A 20,838-nucleotide genomic window follows, 5' to 3' on the forward strand; every position below is an offset into this window, starting at 1 on the left:
AAAAAAAGGTAAAAATAAAAATAAAAAGAGGTAAACTGTCTAGGATCTTAGAAGCAAAGACATGGTTCCAAGACACTGGGATAGACTCTGCCTTCTCACTCCTTTCTCCCCTACCCTGTAGTCTCTATGTTTGGTTCAGGAACGGGAGAGTCAAATTTTTTTTAATGTCTCCTTGTTCGTGTAAGATCTTCCTGAATGGTGATACAAACTTCAGTTGTAAAATGGCAACGGGATACGAAAACTGTGGCTATTTTTTCAACTCTGGCAGGATGCTAGCCAAGGAGTGTGTCACTGGTAGTTGCATACTCTGTCAGGAAATTCAGGAGCCAGGGAGATCCATGCTGATATGTTGCTTCTGCTCCTGATCTATGTGGCCAACTCATTTCTCATTTGATCTCTAGATCCTTGCTCAAACAAATGGTACAGTTATAAAAGGTGTGTGTGTGCGCTCCCAACTAATCCATAACTCACTGGATACCTTGAGGTCTCACTTTCCCCCATATCCAGCCTGGGATAATGAACTGTGACAGTACTTCTTTCTCCAGCATTCTACCCAACTTCCCCACAACTTTGACTTTATGCAATTTTCAGGTACTCTACAATCATTTTAGGGGTGAAAGTAATAGAATTTATACAAAAGGGGCTCACTACAAATTCATAGCATTGTGTTTTACCAGGGGCCTCTTGACTATGCAGTCATTCGTGTATTTTCCTCTCACTGATGGTCCTGTGGCCTTTACCATAGCCATGCACTCCCTCACACGTAGCTCTTGCAGTTTGCTTCACTAATGCAGATGACCTCTGCCTCCTCCCTCTCTATGAGACAGCCAGGGCCAGTCAGGAGCACCCACATCTTACCTTTCTGCACCTAAAAATTCTGTGTATCCCATTCACCTCAAGGGAAGTGATGTCATTCTTGATTTCTCAAAATTACTCTTCCATCTGGTTTCCTCATCCCATCCCCTCCTCTTCCCCAGGGTCATCTGTTTCTCACATTTCCCTTTTTATATCTTCTGTCTCCTCTTCTCTACTGCTTCCTCACCTTAGACTATAAACATATTTGGGTCTTCCCAACTTAAATAGACAAATGACATGAAACCCTTCTTTTAGAGTGAAAAATAATAGCAGATGAAGGCTTCAAAAATGTTATGGTATCATTGTAAGGACAAGTATACACTAGCTTTGTGAACTTCTTTTCACTTCCAAACCTCATGCCTACCCTGTGCAGCAGCTACCTAACTGACTTCCTTGCCTCTAAACTCTCCCTCTTTCAGTCCAACTAACATTTTGCTGCCACATTAATTTCCTTAAAAATATGCCTTTGTATGAAATATTTTCCTTATACGAAAAAGCACAGATTCCTTTGCCTGGAATGCATGAGCATTCACAACTAGCACCTCCCCTGACAAACAAACAAACAAACAGCCTTTCTTTTCACTATATTTCCACATGAATCTTCCACTCAACTAAGCTGGCTCTGACTATATCACATCCAGTATCTCCTCAGCATGCTCTTCATGCTGTACCTCCTAGAATGCACTCGCTACTTTCTTCCCCACCACTTCCCTAAGTCCTATGCCTCCTTCAAATCCAGCCCAATTTCCTCTCCTTCAAGAGGCTTTCCTCAATAAAATCTACCCTTTGGGGACCACTTTCTAAATACGGTATTTAATAACTGTCCAGCTCATTGGGTGTTTAGCCCTTGGATGTACAGCCTTGCATTGGTATTTATTGGTTTAAGTATCTGTCCTCATAGGAACAACATCTTATGTTATACCTCTTTATATCTTTCTTTTTAATTAGGGCTTAATCTTTCTTATAATGAAAATAAACCTGGCTAGATTATAGAGATTTTGGTGGGGAGGGTTTCAGAAAAACTACCAAAGTAAATGTCTAAGGGCTACACACTGGTTGCAAGTTGAATAAAAAGGCATTTTTGTTATTTCTTCCTGTAGTACCTGACAGAGGTTGATGTTGCTGTAAATATTCTCCCAGACTTGGTCATAGTCGCACTAATGCAAACCCTGGGAAGCCACAAAAGATGGATGATGTGGAGCCAGCATGACTGTCTTTGCAGCATGATCTTGGAGCACTTGCATTACTCGCTCAGGGTTGGAAATCTCAGGTAGAATAGAGAAGAGAAGGAATGGTTATGAGAAGTATGTTCCCTTTTTCTCAGCAAGACTTTGGTCACATACACGTGAACAAGGAAGAAAGTCTAGGTGGGACTTTATTCAATTAAAAAAATTAAAGTCCAGCATCATGATTCCCCAAATATGTTTGTCCATTCAGCACTATAAGTATTCAAATATACATAGTAGCTCATTTAAAAATTCTGTGACAATCCCCTAAAGACAATAGCAGGTGGTATTCCCACAAGTGTTGTGGCATCAGTGAAAAGATAAACACCTATCAGCATTGGGTGCAAACTCTGTCAACTGTTAGGAAGCTTCTGGGCAATGGAGGAGGGGGCAGAAGTGTAGCACAAGAAGAGCACAAGCTTTATAAAGACACAGACCTGGGCTTGTATCTCTGCAGGAATCCTGGCTTTTCCATGCAGAGCAGGGCAAGTCAACCTAACAAAAATGCTAATGATGTCTCTACCCAGAGTGCTGCAATAATGCCTACCATGTAGGAGGACCTCAATAAATGTCCCTTCTTCTCATCTGGAGGTAAAGAATTGAATAATAATCCCAGAACTGAATTGCTACTTAAGTGATACATATATACTATATCACTTTAATATCACAAAGAACCTCAAAGATCATTTATTTCGATCTCTATCAAAATCCCAAAGACATTTCTTGCAGATATAGAAAAATTCATCCTACAATTTATATGAAATCTCAAGGGACCCCAAATAGCTAAATAATTTTCCAAAAGAACAAAGTTGAAGAACTTACACTCCCTGAATTCAAAAACTATTACAAAGATATAGTAATCAAAACAGTATGGTACTGGCATAAAGAGAGACATGTAGACCAATGGAATACAGTAGAAAGCCTAGAAATAAACCCTCACATATATGGTTAAGGGTGCCAAGACCACTCAATGGGGAAAGGACAACATCTACAATATATGGTGTTGGGAAAACTGAATATCCACATGCAAAATAATAAAGTTTTATCCTTATATTATACCACATACAAATATTACTCAAAATAGATTAAAGATCTAAATGTAAGACCTAAAATTATGAAACTCTTAGAAGGAAACATAGGGGAAATGCTTCATGATATTAAATTTGGCAACCATTTCTTGAATATAACACCAAAAATCCAAGCAACAAAAGCAAAAATAGACAAATAGGATGATACCAAACTTAACAACTTTAGTGCAGCAAAGGATGCAAATCAATTGAAATGAAGAGTCAACCTACATAATGAGAGAAAAGATTTGCAAATTATATATCCAATATGTGACTAATAGCCAGAATACATAAAGAACTCCAGGCTGGGTGCAATGGTTCACACCTGTAATCCCAGCACTTTGGGAAGCCAAGACAGGTGGATTCCTTGAGCCCAGGAGTTCAAGACCAGCCTGGGAAACATGGCAAAACCCCATCTCTACAAAAAAATACCAAAAAATTAGCCTGGTATAGTGGTGTGCCCCTGTAATCCCAGCTACTTGAGAGGCTAACATGGGAGGATCACTTGAGCCCAGGAGGAGGAGGTTGCAGTGAGCCAAGGTCACACCACTGCACTTCATCCTGGGTGACAGAGTGAGACCCTATCTCAAAAAGAACTACAACTCAACAAGAAAAAAATGAAATAAACTGATTTAAAAATAGGTAGTCAATTACAAAAAAAAAAGAAAGATGAAAGAAAAAATAAGCAAAGGATTTGAATAGATATTTATCTAAAGATGATATACAAATGGCTAAGAAGCATATAAAAGATGCTCAACATCACTAATCATCAGAGAAACTCAAATCAAAACCACAGTAAGATTTCACCTCACACCCATTAGAATGGCTGCTATTAAAAATCATAAAATAACCAGTGTTGGTGAAGATGTGGCAAAATTGGAACCTTTGTGCACTGTTGGTGGGACTGTAAAATGGTGCAAATGCTAAGGAAAACAGTATGGTGTTTCCAAATAAAATAAAATCACCATGCGATCCAGCAATTATACTTCTGGATATATATCCAAAAGAACTGAAAGCAAGATCTTGAAGAGGTATTTGCACATCCATGTTTATAGCAACATCATTGACAATATCCAAAAGGTGGAGGCAACCCAAATCCTCATATCAGATGAATAGATTTTTTTAATGTGGTATATACTTACAAGGGAATGTTATTCAGCCTTAAAAAAAAGGAAGGAAATTCTGACACACACTACAACATGAATGAACCTTGAGGACATTATACTAAGTAAAATAAACCAAAAAGACAAATATTGCATGATTTCACTTATATGAGGTATCTAAAGTAGCCAAACATATAGAAAAAGAAAGTAGAATGGTGATTACCAGGAGCTGGGAGGAAGGAAAAATGAGAGTTGTTGTTTGATGGGTATAGAGTTTTAGTTTTGCAAGATGAAAACATCCTGGAGATATATTGTGAAACACTATGAATGTATTCAATGCCACAATTACCATGTTCTTTTGGAGGTGTCATGTTTCCTTGCTTTTTTGCTTCTTGTATTCTTTTTTTTTTTTTTTTGAGGTGGAGTTTCTGTCTTGTTGCCCAGGCTGGAGTGCAATGGCACGATCTCAGCTCACTACAACCTCTGCTTCCCAGGTTCATGCAATTCTCCTGCCTTAGTCTCCCAAGTAGCTGGGATTACAGGCATGCACCACCTTGCCCGGCTAATTTTGTATTTTTAGTAGAGACATGGTTTCTCTATGTTGGTCAGGCTGGCCTTGAACTCCCAACCTCAGGTCATCCGCCTATCTTGGCCTCCCAAAGTGTTGGGATTACAGGTGTGAGCCACCGCGCCCAGACGCTTCTTGTATTCTTACATTGATATCTGTGTATCTGGTGGAATGGGTGCCTCTTCCAATTTTATGGAGTAGCTTTTATAGGGATACATTTTCTGTATCCCTGAATTATATACAGTAAATATTCATTTAATGTCATCAATAGGTTCTTGGAAACCACAACTTTAAGCAAAACAATATAGAGTAGGTCCTCAAATAACATCATTTTATTCAATACCATTTTATTGTAATGTTGATGAGAAAAAATGCTGATTTTTCTTATACATTGTTTGGTTTAAAGTTGCAGTTTCCAAGAATCTATCAATGGTGTTCAGTAAGGACATACTGTACTTAAAGATGGTTATGGTAAATTTTATGTTACTTTTTTTTTTTTAACCAAAATAAAAGTATCATTTAGGTGCAGGCTCCCCAGGGACCAATGACCGGCCCACCTGGTGCCTACAGCTGCCAGCAAACCCATCTCCTCCAGTGGCAGAGCCACCATGTACTATACCAGTATCCCAGAAACCAACATCCAGCCTGACTGGTGCCTGCAACACCAACCCTGCAACCAGCAGAGATGCCATGCCCAGTGTGTGCCCTCCAGAACCTGAGAATTGGCCCTCTTGGTGGCCCTTATCCCAAGCAAAGCCATACCACTACTGCCTTCACAAATACCCAGAGCCTAGGCCGGTGACGTACTTGCAGACACCACTGACACTGAATACAGCCAAAGATATCACACAGAGACTACACTATTGTACCTGTCCAGAACCAAAACTAAAGCATCCTTACATAACCAACACTACAGGACACATCTATGGGGAAAATGTAGCCCTATAAAAGCTACCCCATAAAGTGGAAGAGGTACTCATTCCACCGACATGCAGATATCAGTATAATAATACAAGAAGCAAAAAAGCAAGGAAACTTGATCCCTCCAAAGGAAAGTGGTAATTATCTAGCAACAGACCCCAAAGAAAAGGCAATCTATAAAATGCCTGGATAGGAATTCAAAATAATGATTTTAAGAAAACTCAGTGAGATACAAGAGAAAACAGACAGAAAACTCAATAAAATCAGAAAAATAATTCATGATCTAAATGAAAAATCTGGCCAGGCATGGTGGCTTTTACCAGTAATCCCAGCACTTTGGGAGGCTGAGGTGGAAGGATTGCTTGAGCCAGGTGTTCAAGACCAGCTTGGGCAACATAGCAAGCTCTTGTCTCTACTAAAAATTTTTAAAAATTAGCTAGGTGTGGTAGTGCATGCCTGTAGTCCTAGCTACTTGGGAGGCTGAGGTGGGAGGATCATTTGAGCCCAGAAGTTCAAGGCTGTAGTGAGAGTTCTAATTGTGCCACTACACTCTAGCTTAAGTGACAAAGCGACTCTGTCTCAAAAACAAACAACTAATAAATAAACAAATAAGATATTCAATAGAGATCAATATAAAAAAGACCCAAACAGAAATCTTGGAGTTAAAGAATTCAGTGAATAACATAAGAAATACAACTAAGAAATTCAACAATAGACTAGATCAAGCAGAAGAAAAGTTTTCTGAACTTGAAGGTCTTTTGAAATAATCCAGCCAACCAAAAAAGAAAAAAATGAAGAAAGCTTAAAGGATTTATATAACACCATTAAGTAAACAAATATTCATTTTATGGGAATTCCAGAAGGAGAAGAGCAGGAAGAAGGCATAGAAAACCTATATAATAAAATAATCACTGAAATCTTCCCAAGTCTTAGGAGAAATATGTATATTCATACCTAGTAAGCTCAAAGGTTCCCAAATTCAACCCAAAAAGCCCTCTCTGAGGCACATTATAGTTAAACTGTCAAAAGTCAAAGACAAAGGAGAAAATTCTAAAAAAAGCAAGAGAAAAGTGTCAAGTTACATATCATGGAATCTCCATCAGACTAACAGAGATTTCTCAGCAAAACCTTATGGGCCAGAAGTGAATAGGGTGATATATTTAAAGTGCTGAAAGAATAGAAAAACTGCCAGTCAAGAGTACTATTCCTAGCAAAGTTAAACTTCAGAAATGAAGGCAAAATAAAGTTTTTCCCAGACAAGGAGAAAATGGGGAATTTATCACCACTAGACTGGCTTAACAAGAAACATAGAAGTCCTGCATCTGGAAGTGAAAGGACAATAACTACCCTCATAAAAACAGACAAAAGTATAAAAATCACTGATAGAGCAGATACACATAGGAAAGAGAAAGAAATCAAATCCTTTTGCTACAGAAAACCACCAAACTGAAAATATAAACAAAAAGAAAGAAGAAAGGAACAAAGACTATATGAAACAACCAGGAAACCACGAACAAAATGACAGGAGTAAGCCTTCACCTATCAACAATAACCTTGAATGTAAACAGTTTAAATTCCCCAATTAAAAGACATAGACTGTCTGAATTGATTTTTTTAAATGATCCAACTATATGCTGCCTACAAGAAACTCACTTCATCTGTAAAGATATATAAACTAAAAAAAAAAAAGGGATGAAAAAAAACATTCCATGCAAATGGAAGCCAAATGTGAGCAGGTGTAGCTATACTTACATCAGATAAAATAGATTTTAAGTCAAAAACAGTAAAAAGAGATAAAGGTCATTACATAATGATAAAGGGATCAATGAAAAGCAAGAGTATATAGTAATTATAAATATATATACACCCAACACCAGAGCACCCAGATATTTAAGCAAATATTATTAGATCTAAAGAGAGAGATAGACTCCAATACCATAATAGTTGATGCCTTCAACACCCCACACTCAGCATTGGAGAGATCATTTAGATGGAAATTCAACAAAGAAATACCAATCTTAAATTGTACTACAAACAAATGGACCTAATAGACATTTACAGAGCATTTTAACCAACAGTCACAAAATACACATTATTCTCATCTGCACCTGGAACATTCTCTAGGATAGACCATACGTTAGGCCACAAAACAAGACTCAAAAAATTTTTAAAAATAAAAATTATATTAAGTATCTTTTCAGACCTCAATGGGATAAAACTAGAAATCAATAATAAGAGAAACTTTGGGAATGGCATAAACTCATGGAAATTAAACAACATACTCCTGAATGACCAATGGGTCAATAAAGAAATTAAAAAGCAAATTTTTAAAAATTTATTGAAACTAATGAAAATAGAAACACAACATGCTGGCCAGGTGTGGTGGCTCACACCTGTGATCTTAGCACTTTGGGAGGCCGAGGCCAGTGGATCTCCTGAGGTCGGGAGTTCAAGACCAGCCTGGCCAACATGCAGAAACCTCGTCTCTACTAAAAATACAAATTTAGCCAGATGTGGAGGCAGGCACCTGTAACCCCAGTAACTCAGGAGGCTGAGGCAGGAGAATTGCTTGAACCTTGGAGGTGGAGATTACAGTGAGCCAGGATCATGCCACTGCCCTCCAGCCTGGGTGACAGAGTGAGACTCCGTCTGAAGAAAAGAAAAGAAAAGAAACATAACATACCAAAACCTATAGGATACAGCAAAAGCAGTATAAGAGGGAAGTTTAAAGCAATAAACACGTACGCCAAAAAGTAGTAAATTTTGAAATTAACAACCTACTGATGCACCTCAAGGAACTAAAGAAGCAAGAACAAACCAAATCCAATATAACTAGAAGGGACTACATAATAAAAATCAGGGCAGAAATAAATTAAAAACTAAAAACAATACAAAAGATCAATGAAACACAAAGCTGACTTTTTAAAAAGATAAAATTGAAAAACCATTAGCTAGACTACCTAACAAACAAAGATCTGAATAAATCAAATTAAAAATGAAAGAGGAGACATTAAAACTGATACCACAGAAATACAAGAATCAGGTTGGGTGCGGTGGCTCACACCTGTAATCCCAGCACTTTGGGAGGCTGAGGCGGGTGGATCAACTGAGGTTGAGAATTCGAGGGCAGCCTTACCAACGTGGAGAAACTCCATCTCCACTAAAAATACAAAATTAGCTGGGCATGGTGGTGGGTGCCTGTAATTCCAGCTACTTGGGAGGCTGAGGCAGGAGAATCACTTGAACCCAGGAGGCAGAGGTTGTGGAGAACCGAGATTGTGCCATTGCACTCCAACCTGGGCAACAAGAGGGAAACTCCGTCTCAAAAAAAAAAAAACAAAAAAAACAAGAACCATTAAAGACTACTATAAACAACTCTATGCCAACAAATTGGAAAACCTAGAGGAAATGGGTAAACTCCTGGACACATGCAACCTATCAAGATTGAACCAGGAAGAAGTAGAAAACCTCAACAGACCAATAACAAGGAACACAACTGCATCAGTAACAAAAAGTCTCTCAACAAAGAAAAACCAAGAACTGGATGACTTCATTGCCAAATCTACCAAACTTTTAAAGAATTAATGTGGATTCTTCTCATACTGTTCCAAAAACATGAAAAGGAGGGAATTCTTCCAAATTCATTCTACAAGGCCAATATTACCCTAATAAAAAATACAGACAAGGACAGAACAAAAAAAAGAAAACTACAGGCTAATATTCCTGATGAACATAGATGCAAAAATCTTCAACAAAACAGTAGTAAACCAAATCCAACAGTACACCAAAAAGATTAATACACCATGATCAAGTGAGATTTATCCCAGGGATCCAAGGATGATTCAATATACACAAATCAATAAACATGATACATCACACAAAGAGAATAAAGAACAAAAATACATGATCATTTCAATAGGCACAGAAAAAGCATTTGATAAAATTCAACATCCCTTCATGATAAAAACTCTCAACAAATTAGGCATAGAAGAAATTTACCTCAGCACTATAAAGTCTACATATGACAAACCTACAGCTAACATTATGAGGATAAGTTGAAAGCTTTTCCTCTAATAGCTGGAACGATATAAAGGTGCCTACTTTCCCCACTACAATTTGACACTGTACTAGAAGTCCTGGCCAGAGCAACTAGGCAAAATTAAAAACAAAGGGCATTCAAATTGGAAAAAAAAAGAAGTCAAATTGTCTTTTTGAAGACAATGTGATCTTATCTGTGGAAAAACCTAAAGACTCTGCCAAAAACTCTTAGAACTGACAGAAAAATTCAGTAAAATTTCAGGATACGAAATCAACATACAAAAATTATTAGCATTTCTTTTTTTTTTTTTTTTTATTGAGGTGGAGTCTCGCTCTGTCGCCCAGACTGGAGTGCAGTGGCCGGATCTCAGCTCACTGCAAGCTCCGCCTCCATTCTCCTGCCTCAGCCTCCCGAGTAGCTGGGACTACAGGCGCCCGCCACCTCGCCCGGCTAGTTTTTGTATTTTTAGTAGAGACAGGGTTTCACCGTGATAGCCAGGATGGTCTCGATCTCCTGACCTCGTGATCCGCCCGTCTCGGCCTCCCAAAGTGCTGGGATTACAGGCTTGAGCCACCGCGCCCGGCCAATTATTAGCATTTCTATACACCAATAACAAACTAGCTGAAAAAGAAACCAAGAAAGCAATTACATTTTCAATAGCTATAAAAAATATTACATAGGAATAAAACTAACCAAGAAGGTGAAAGATCTCCACAATAAAAACTATGAAGTACCAATGAAAGAAATGGAAGAAGACACAAAAAAATGGAAAGAAATATCATGTTCATGGATTGAAAAGTATAGTTAAAAAAGACCATACCCAAACTGATCCACAGATTCAAAGCAATCCCTATCAAAACACCACTGATGTTCTTCACAGAAATAGAAAAAATAATCCTAAAATGTGTATGGAACCATAAAAGACCCAAACAAAGTAATCCTGACTAAAAAGGACAAAGCTGGTGGCATCACATTATCTGACTTCAAAATACACTGTAAATATACTGTAACTAAAGCAGCATGGTACTGGCATAAAAACAGGTACATGGATCAATGAAACAGAATAGAGAACCCAGAAATAAATCCGCATATTTATAGCCAACCGATTTTTAACAAAGGCACCAAAAACATACATTGGGGAAAGAACAGTCTCTTCAATAAATGGTGCTGGATAAACTGGATATCTGGATATGCAGAAAAATGAAACAAGACCCTCATCTCTCACCATATACAAAATTCAACTCAAAATGGACTAAAGATTTAAATATAAGACTCTGAACTATAAAACTATTAGAAGAAACTAAAAGGAGAAACACTTCAGGACATTGGTCTGGGAAAAGATTTTAAGGATATAATCTCCAAAGCATAGACAACAAAAGCAAAAATAGACAAGTGGGATTATATCAAACTAAATACACAAACACACACACACACACAAATAATCTGATTTAAAGATGGGAAAATGATCCTGAATGGATATTTCTCAAAAGAAAGCATTCAAATGACCAAGAAGTATATGAAAAAATGCTCAACATTACTAATCATCAAATGCAAATCAAAAACCACAGTATGATATAATCTCATTCCAGTTAGAATGGCTATTAACAAAAAGACAAAAAAAAAAATCACATGCTGGCAAAGATGCAGAGAAAAGACAACTCTTATACACTGTTGGACTTATAAATTACCATAGCCATTATTGAAAAAAGTATGGAGATCCCTCTAAAACCTATAACTAGAACTACCACATGATCCAGCAATCTCACTATGGGGTATAAATTTTTAAAAAAGGAAATCAGTATGTTGAACAGATATCTGTACTCCCATATTTATTGCAGCCCTATTCACAATAACCAAGATAAAAGTATCCATTAACAGATGAATGGATAAAGAAAATGTGTTATATATACCCAATGGAATACTATTTGGCCATAAAAAGAATGAGATCTTGACATTTGCAACAACACTGATGAGCTTGGAGGACTTTATGTTAAGTGAAATAATCCAGGCACTGAAAGGTAAATACATGTTTTTACTCATCTTCTCCACATGTTCTTACTCATTTTCAGAAGCTAAAAAAGTTGCTTTCATAGAAGTAGAAAGTAGAATAGCGATTATTAAGGCTCAGAGGGTGGGGGTGGGATAGGGAGAGATTGTTTAAAGGATAGAAAATTATCAGTAGATGGGGAAAATAAGTTATTGTGTTCCATAGCACTGCAAGGTGACTATAGTTAACAATAATTTATTGTATATTTTCAAATAGCTAGAAAAGGGGATTTTGAATGTTCCCAGGGCAAATAAATAATAGATGTTTGAGAAGATGGATATACTAGTTACCTTGACTTGATAATTATATATTATATGTATCAAAATATCACTCTGTACCCCATAATTATGTACAATTTTTGTCAATTAAAATATTTTAAAAGATAATTTAGTTTAATATTTTGTTTCACAAATAAAGAAGCTAAGGCTAAAGGAGGTTACATGACTAGACAAATATCACACAGAGAGTTGGTGTTAAAACTGGACTAAAATCCAGTTTTTTGGGTTTTGTTTTTGTTGTTGTTGTTGTTTTGTTGTTGTTTAAGACAGAGTCCCATGCTCTCACCCAGGCTGGAGTGCAGTGATGCAATCATAGCTCATTGCAACCTTGACCTCCTGAGCTCAAGCAATCCTCCACCTCAGCCTCCCGAGTAGCTGGGACTACAGGTGTATTTCACCACATCTGGCTAATTTTTTAAAAAAAGAATTTGTAAAGACAGAGTCTCTTTTTGTTGCCTACGCTGGTCTTGAACTCCTGGGCTCAAACAATCCTCCTGCCTTGGCCTCCCAAAGTGCTGGGATTACAGACATGAGTCACTGTGCCTGGCCCTAAAGTCCAGCTTTTTGACAATTTTTTATTCTCTACTGAAAGCTAACAAGATTTTGAAAGTGTGGCAATTAGATTAGAAAGTTTCAAATAAGGCTGGGTGCAGTGGCTCACACCTGTAATCCTACCATTTTGGGAGGCCGAGGTGGGCAGATCACTTGAGGTCAGGAGTTCGAGACCAGCCTAGCCAACATGGTGAAACCCCTGTCTCTACTAAAAACACAAAAATTAGCTGGGCATTGTGGTGCATGCCTGTAATCCCAGCTGCTAGGGAGGCTGAGGCAGGAGAATTGCTTGAACCTGGGAGGCAGAGGTTGCAGTGAGCCGAGATCATGCTACTGCACTCCAGCCTGGGTGACAGAGCAAGACTCTGTCTCAAAAAAAAAAAAAAAAAAAAAAAAGAAAAGAAAAAAGAAAAGAGAAAGTTTCAAATAAAGCTGTTGTAGTGAATCCATGCCAACATTTTTTAAAAGGGAAAGAAAATTCCATATTTTATGAATGATTTTAGCAAAAATCTTATCTACAAGGAAACATAGTTATTTTCTCACCTTCAAAAATTTTGCTTGGAGTTGCAATAATGCATCTGTTCTTCTCTGTTCTTTTAATTTAGTCAAAAGCTTCCTTTGCCACGGATCACATTTTGGCTTGATCTAGTGGACAAACACGTTCACATAAAGTTACAACATAACAGAATGATTCTCAATAAAAGTTGCAAGCAAAGAGATTCAAGGACCTTCTGAAATGGTATCTGGCTTTGGTGCTAGGTTGGCTAGGACAAGTGAGCTTTTGGAAAGGGTCTTCATGGGTTCACAGATCCACTGAAGGAGACAGCAGCACTAGTTCCTGTTGGTGCCTGGCCTATAAGATGCAGTAGATCCATCTGGGATGACACCATAACATCCACAAGCAGCAGGAACCCTAAATCCATCAGAGTTGGTCATTGCACTTTATTTACAGGGCAAAAGAAGTTCACCCACAGACTCCTTGTAACTCCACATTTAAAACATCTTTCATATTAATAAACTGTTATTAATAAACTTCAAAAGTAAGTTCTGTTGCTGTAAATACCATTAACACTCAAATTTATATCTCAGCCCTAAACTCCAGCCTATTATATCCAACTACTCCTTTGATATCTATTCTTGGATATCAAGTGTAACCATCTAAAACAGAAAGTCCAGCTTCCCTTACATGGACTACCTTGTTCCTCAAGCACTAAATGGACTTAGGAGCAATCTTTGATTTCTCGCAGTCTATCTTTATTTACTCCTATGGTCTGAATGTGTTCTTCTAAAATTTAAATGTTGAAACCTAACCCCCAAGGTAATAGAATTTGGGTATGTGATTAGATCATGATGGTAGAGCCCTCATGAGCAGTATTCATGCCCTTACAAAAGAGGCCTGAGGGACTTTGGCTTTTTTCTTCCACCGTGTGAGGATATGGGGAGAAGTCAGAAGTCTATAGCCTGGAAGAGGACCTTCCAGAACTTGACTATGCTGGCCCCCTGATCTTGGACTTCCCAGTCTCCAGAACTGTGAGAAATCTATTTCTGTTCTTTATAAGCTACCCAGTTTATGGTATTTTGTTAAAGCAGCCTGAATAGACTAAAACAATCATACAAGATTTATTTTATTTTTTGAGATGGAGTCTCACTCTGTCGCTAGGCTGGAGTGCAGTGGCACAATCTCGGCTCACCGCAACCTCCACCTCCCAGGTTCAAGTGATTCTCCTGCCTCCTGCCTGTAGCTGAGACTACAGGCATGCACCACCAAACACCCAGCTAATTTTTGTATTTTTTTTTTTTTTTTTTTTTAGTAGAGAGGCAGCTTTACCATGTTGGCTAGGATGGTCTCAATCTCTTGACCTCATGATCCACCCACCTTGGCCTCCCAAAGTGCTGAGATTACAGGCATGAGCCACCGCGCCTGGCCCAGATTTTTCTTTTCTTCATAATACAATCAATCCTTGCTGTTTGTGGATTCCACATTTGTGATTTTGCCTACTATCTAACATTTTTTGTGACCCAAAACTCAATACTAGTGGAGCTTTCATAGTCACTCATAGGCGTGTGCAGGGTAGTGAAAATTTGTGTCACCCTATGGGCATATTCTCAACTCAATTTGAACAAGGCAACACTCTGTCTTCTTGTTTCTGCTTGCATATTACAAACAAGGATCCTTTTCGTGGTCCGTTTAGTGCCACATTCTTCACATTTTTGTGCTTTTTGGTGGTCATTTTACTGTTGAAAATGGTCTCTCCACGGGTAGTGCCAAAGTAATGTCTAATGTTTCTAAGCATATGAAGGCTGTGTGAGGTGCCTTTTGGAAAAACTACATGTGTTAGATAAGCTTCATTCAGGCATGAATTATAGTGCTGTTAGTCATTAGTTCAATGTTAATGAATCAACAATATATTTTAAATAAGATGTCATTAAACAGAAACACATGTAAAACAGTTATGTATTGATGAGTGTTCCGATGAGAGGTTCACAGGAACTAACTCTATTTCCCCTAGGAGTGATTCAATGTTTGCTAACTCAGTGTTCATGGTGACTTTCCAGAGCAAAACTACTTTGAATAACAGGAACTGACCATAGTTAGCACTACCTAAAATCATCTTATTTAGTTTGCTTACTTGCATATTGTTTGTGAATTGTGTATCTCCAGCATGAAGGGCCATACTTGATATACAATATGTACCAAATAAATAGTTTTTGACTCAACGGTTGGATTTACACAAGTCAATCACAGCCTTGGATAGTAAGCTTAGCTCTTGCCAAGTATCTGAGATCATTAGTAATAAGCAGGGAGTTTGGGCCCATTAGAGTGGGGTACAGGCATCCGGAAAACCTTCAGGGAAGGCAGATCAGCATAGCAAACTTCGACACAGAGCCAAGGCAGGCAAAGAGCTGGAAGAGTGTGGCACATAAGGCCAGGTTCTCTGAATTGCCTCAACTGAGGACACGGAAGCGTCTCCCCTAGTCAAAGAGGACAGTTTGCTGAGGGCACTAAGGAGAGAGGACAACAGGGACCACATAAACCTGGTGCTGCCAGGTTGCCTAGCCTGCTTAGATGACACTGTGACACTGCTGACATCACTGATAGATGACTATCACCACAAGTCTCCTTACCTTTATGAAGGAAATCCAGTTGGCTCTCTTTTTCAGGGTCATTCTGGGTCCTGCCAAACCCAAATTATCTGCTTTAGCTATTCCAGCTTCATAGTCTGGAAACATTTGCAATCTCTGTTGCTCCATGAAGATGCTTTGAAATTTTTGGGAAACCTAAAGAGGATGAAGTGAGAAGTAGAACCCAGAAAAAAAAAGTCTCAGAGAGCGGGCAATTTCAAAAACAGCTACTGATTGTCTTTGAAATAGCCTTGGAATCAAAGTAATTTATAAAACATGACTCTGTGACAGTGACAAGACCTTAAATGGGCATACCTGTGTGGCACACGTTCTCAGTCAGCTCATTACCATAATTGTGTGTATTACCTGTTCTGAATGTCTGCTCCAGCGATTGGAAATATATTAATGTATTTATTTATATATATTTTGAACTGGAACCTAAATATAAGTGAGAAGTAAATTGTCTACCTTTGGAAACGCATTCACTTTTTCCGACCACTCAATAAACTATTATAGACTATCTAAGGATTAAATAAATCCTGCTCTCAGAGGCCTGACAAGGATGTGGCTAGAGAGGAGTCCAGATGCTAGAACCTGTTAAACTCTTTAAGGCATCTCAACCTATTCCTTTCATAGCTTACTTTCAGACTGAGGCTACAAGTGCTTTCTACGACATCGATTCCTACCGTCAAAATGCTGAACATTCCTTCTTCCCCCTCCAGGGTGGGCCCCTGTGGTGGCACCTTTATCATTGTACTTGCCATGTTGTGTCAGGATTTCCTCACTACATGGTGAGCCCTATTCAGGGTACAGACTATGAATGTCAAGAATTCACCACAAGGTGGTGGCCACACAACAACGTGAGTGTACTTAATGCCACTGAACTGAACACTTACAATGGCTAAAATGGTAAATTTTGTTATGTTATTTTACCACTCATGCGTGCACATGTACACACACAGTAAGAACCTACCACAGTGCTGACACATAGTAGGGCATCCACAAAGGTTTCTGGAATGAGTGAGCAAATTTGTGAGTCACAGAGCTGAAGATGCTTCTAGTAATAATGCTGCTACCTCTGAGGTTGTGCTATCCAATGCTGTTGCCCCTAGCCACATGTGGCTGTTTAACATTATTAATTAATTAGAATTAAATAAAATTTGAAATCTTGTTCTTCAGTTGCGCTAACCACATTCCAAGTGCTCAGATAACTATTAGTGTATGTGACTAGTGGTTAACATGGGACAGTGCAAAGGCAGAACACATCCATCGCTTCTGGAAGTTCAGTGAGACAGTGCTGGCCTATGACTGGGTCGGCAAACTTCTTAAAGGGCCAGATCGTAGGTATTTTAGCCTTTACTGACCACAAGGTCTCTGTCACAGCTACTCAAGTCTGCTGTAGTAGTGTGAAAGCAGCCATAGAAAATACATACATGAATAGGCATGGCTGTTGCTAGGGTCTGAATGTTTGTGTCCCCACAAGATTCATGTGTTGAAATCCTAAACCCAAAGTGATGGTATCAGGAGATGGGAATTTGGGGAGGTGATTGGGTCATGAAGGTTAAGTCTTCACGAATAGGATTAGTGCCCTTATAAAAGCAGCCTGAGAGACTCTTGCCTTCTACCATGTGCAGACACAGCAAGAAGGCACCACCTATGAGCCAGAAAGTGGACCCTCGCCAGACATCAGACTACCTTGATCTTGAACTTTCCAGCCTCCAGAACTGTAAGAAATACATTTCTGTTGTTTAGAAGCCACTCCGTTTATGGTATTTTGCTAGAGCAGCCTGAATGAACCTAAGACCGCTGTATTCCAAAACAACTTTATTTTAAGAAAACAGGCGAGGCTGTAGTTTGCTGACCCTGCTCTCAGGCATTAGAGTATCAGAATAAACAGCACCTAAACATAGGAACTCTTCCTAGGCAAAAAAGTTGATATAATGTGATTGGTTATCTTGGAACACAATTAGTATTTCACCTAATACTGTCATAAGAAAATTAAAAGTGGAAATTATCACCGTAAAAAGGAGACAAGCTGCTTTTTGGGAACAACATGGCTTTGTTGGAGTGCTCTGCCAGGCTTGTGTTCTCTCGTTTATCATTAATAACAGTCTCCTGGGCTATAATTAACCTTTATTTTTTTTGGTTCTTCTTAAGCACCATCATATTCTGATTCTGTGTTTCGCCTATCATAATCCTTGATGATGATAAGGGTGAGGACACTCCCACAGAAACACTCTGCTGGAGATAGTACTGCTGGTGGCATGAAAAGAAAGGCAAAAGCTAAACATCATCACCTTCAAGGAAACAAGAGGACATGTGATACCACTGGTTCCAGTGAGCTTAAAGAGGCTGTCTGTGTTACATACTAATAAAAATCATCCTGGGCCAGGAGCAGTGGCTCATGCCTGTAATCCCAGCTCTTTGGGAGGCCGAGGCGGGAGGATCACTTGAGGTCTGGAGTTCAAGACCAGCCTGGCCAATGTAGTAAAACCCTGTCTCTACTAAAAATACAAAAATTAGCTGGGCGTGGTGGCACATGCCTGTAATCCCAGATACTCGGGAGGCTGAGGCAGGAGAATTGCTTGAACCTGGAAGGTGGAGGTTGCAGCGAGCTGAGATTGTGCCACTGTACTCCAACCTAGGTGACAGATTGAGACTCTGCCTAAAAACAAAACACAACAAAACACCCCCCTCTACACACACACACACACAAAATCCTGGTAAAATTATGCTGGAACAAATGGAAATGCAAGTGAAATTTCAAACTCAAGCAAATGGTGATAGCGCAGACAGTAGCTTACTTCTTACATAAAGAGCATTCAAAACTATTCAGATCTTATTTTTACCTGTTTGGATCCATCAGCTTCTTATTTTTACCTAGCAAATATGTATACTTGCAAATAATATACAGCTAGAGCTAGAAAAATCTTTATTGTTGAAATTTTTGTTATTATAAATCTGAAGCTTGGCCAGGTGCAGTGGCTCATGCCAGTAATCCCAGCACTTTGGGAGGCCAAGGCAGGCAGATCACCTGAGGCCAGTAGTTCAAGACCAGCCTGGCCAATATGGCAACCCCATCTTTACCAAAAATACAAAAATTAGCCGGGCATGGCTGAGGCAGGAGAATCTCTTGGACCCAGGAGGCAGAGATTGCATTGAGCTGAGATTGCACTACTGCACTCCAGCCTGGGTGACAGAACAAGACTCCATCTCAAGAAAATATTTTTTAAAATCTGAAGCTATCTACCCATAGTCCTATTCTTCTCTTTGAAACAAGTTTTGTTTGTTTGTTTGTTTGAGACAGGTTCTCACTATGCTGCCCATCCTGGGCTCAAGTGATCCCCTGCTTCAGCCTCCCAAAGTGCTGGGATTACAGACATGAACCACCATGCCCAGCCCCCTTTGAAACAAGTTTTAACATGGCTTTTGATAATATGAGTTGTCTTCATTTCAGGAAGTACAACACTGTGGTATAGCAGAGAAGACTGCATGACTTTAAACATCACTACACAAGGTACCCTCTATTAAATATAAAACATTTTGTCAATAAGGAAAGCTATTGCAATACATTTTGAGAATTGGAGGGCTTTTTTGCCCTCCAACTGACAACCTGCCAAGCAAATTTGCCAAATATTTACATCATCTACTATAGACTGTACACTACTTTTGCTTTAAGTTCTGCAGAAAAACAAGTCCTGAAATCCTTCTGGGTTCACTATTTGAGTCCCATTACTCTTACAGAGGAAAGTTTTCCTAACTGCTAATCAAAATTGCACCTATTACTACTTTATATGATCACTCTCGAAACAATTGTTGGTAGTAAAAGGTGCAACTCTGTGGCAAATAGCAGTGCTTTCTTTCACGAACACCTATATTTGTATTAAGAAAGAGTGTATCAAATACCAAGGAAAAAAGTTCCATTTCTTTAGCAGAGTCCCATAGCTCTTCCACGTCATATGGGATATCAAAATGGGAGAGCAGGAGCTTCAGCTGAGATTTCAGTTCTCCTGTTTCTGTTGTGTGTTGGGGGAGGACAAAAGCAGCTTCTGTTCTCATTGGCCCTGAGGAAAACCAAAATCAAGAGCATTAAGACCAATGAATACTGTCAGGGAGAGAAAATGGAGAGTCCTTTGAGACAGCTAGAAGTAGGAGCTCCTCTACTGATGGGATGCCCATTCTGCTCCTTTGTTAACATTTTCTGCTGCAATTTACAGTCTGCACCCTACTTGGCCAGGTGGATCTGACAAATTCTTGGAGCTGGGCTTTTGTAGGAGGCAGCAAGGACTCCTTGCCATCTCACAGCCTACAGGAGAAACCCAACAGACCTTTTGGGGAATGACTTGGAGCAGAATTGTCTATTTTGTGGTAAATAAAGAACATTATTTATAAATTTATCCAACAAATTAGAAGAAGGTGAGAGCCTTCAGCTGCTTTCACATAGCTAGCTCCCCCTCATCTCTAAGGACCCAGTTTGAACTCCCCTCCTTCAAGAAGCCTTCTCAGATGCCCCACAGCTGGGGTTGGCTACCTCTCCCAGGCACTCCCGGGATACTCTGTGCATCCAAGCAAGAATGTCACTCAGAGTAGAAATCTTATCAGGTTTCTTAGTCATCTATAACACAAGGTAAGGGCAGGAAAACTGCATTAATTTTATTCAGATGAAGAAATTATTTTAGATTTGTGTAATATGAAAACTGGAAGGAGCCTTAGAGATCACTGATTCTGAAAGGTATATTATGGAGATGACCAAATTGAGGGCCAAGGAGATGAAATTCAGGCCCACAGTGAGGCCAGGACAGGAACAAGCCTAGAGCCCAGTACTGCTGACTTTAAGTCCATTTTTTTCTCTCACTCTTAACTTGCTAATTATAAAGATAGAGATTAAAACATGTCTTAAAAAGTGTTTGTTATTTTTTTCTCATCTGAAAATATTAAATTAAGACTTGTCTATTAAGAAGATAAAATGGAGGGGGGCGGAGCAAGATGGCCGAATAGGAACAGCTCCAGTCTCCAACTCCCAGCGCGAAGGACACAGAAGACCGGTGATTTCTGCATT

General features: G+C 39.0%; 1 protein-coding gene across 1 annotated transcript in view; it reads right to left on the reverse strand.

Moving 5' to 3' along the window:
* LOC105519519 (putative uncharacterized protein C6orf183) overlaps positions 1–20,838 on the reverse strand; it is a 72,055-nt gene that overhangs the window by 11,564 nt on the left and 39,653 nt on the right. The window contains exons 7-9 of the mRNA XM_011952888.1: positions 19,686–19,843; positions 15,783–15,935; positions 13,200–13,301 (exon numbers count right to left, since the gene is read on the reverse strand). Coding sequence (XP_011808278.1) covers positions 13,200–13,301; positions 15,783–15,935; positions 19,686–19,843 — 413 coding nt within the window. The remainder of the gene's footprint in view (positions 1–13,199; positions 13,302–15,782; positions 15,936–19,685; positions 19,844–20,838) is intronic.

The sequence above is a fragment of the Colobus angolensis genome, unplaced genomic scaffold (genome assembly GCF_000951035.1).
Source record: "Colobus angolensis palliatus isolate OR3802 unplaced genomic scaffold, Cang.pa_1.0 Scaffold35, whole genome shotgun sequence".
NCBI classification, from domain to species: Eukaryota; Metazoa; Chordata; class Mammalia; order Primates; family Cercopithecidae; genus Colobus; species Colobus angolensis.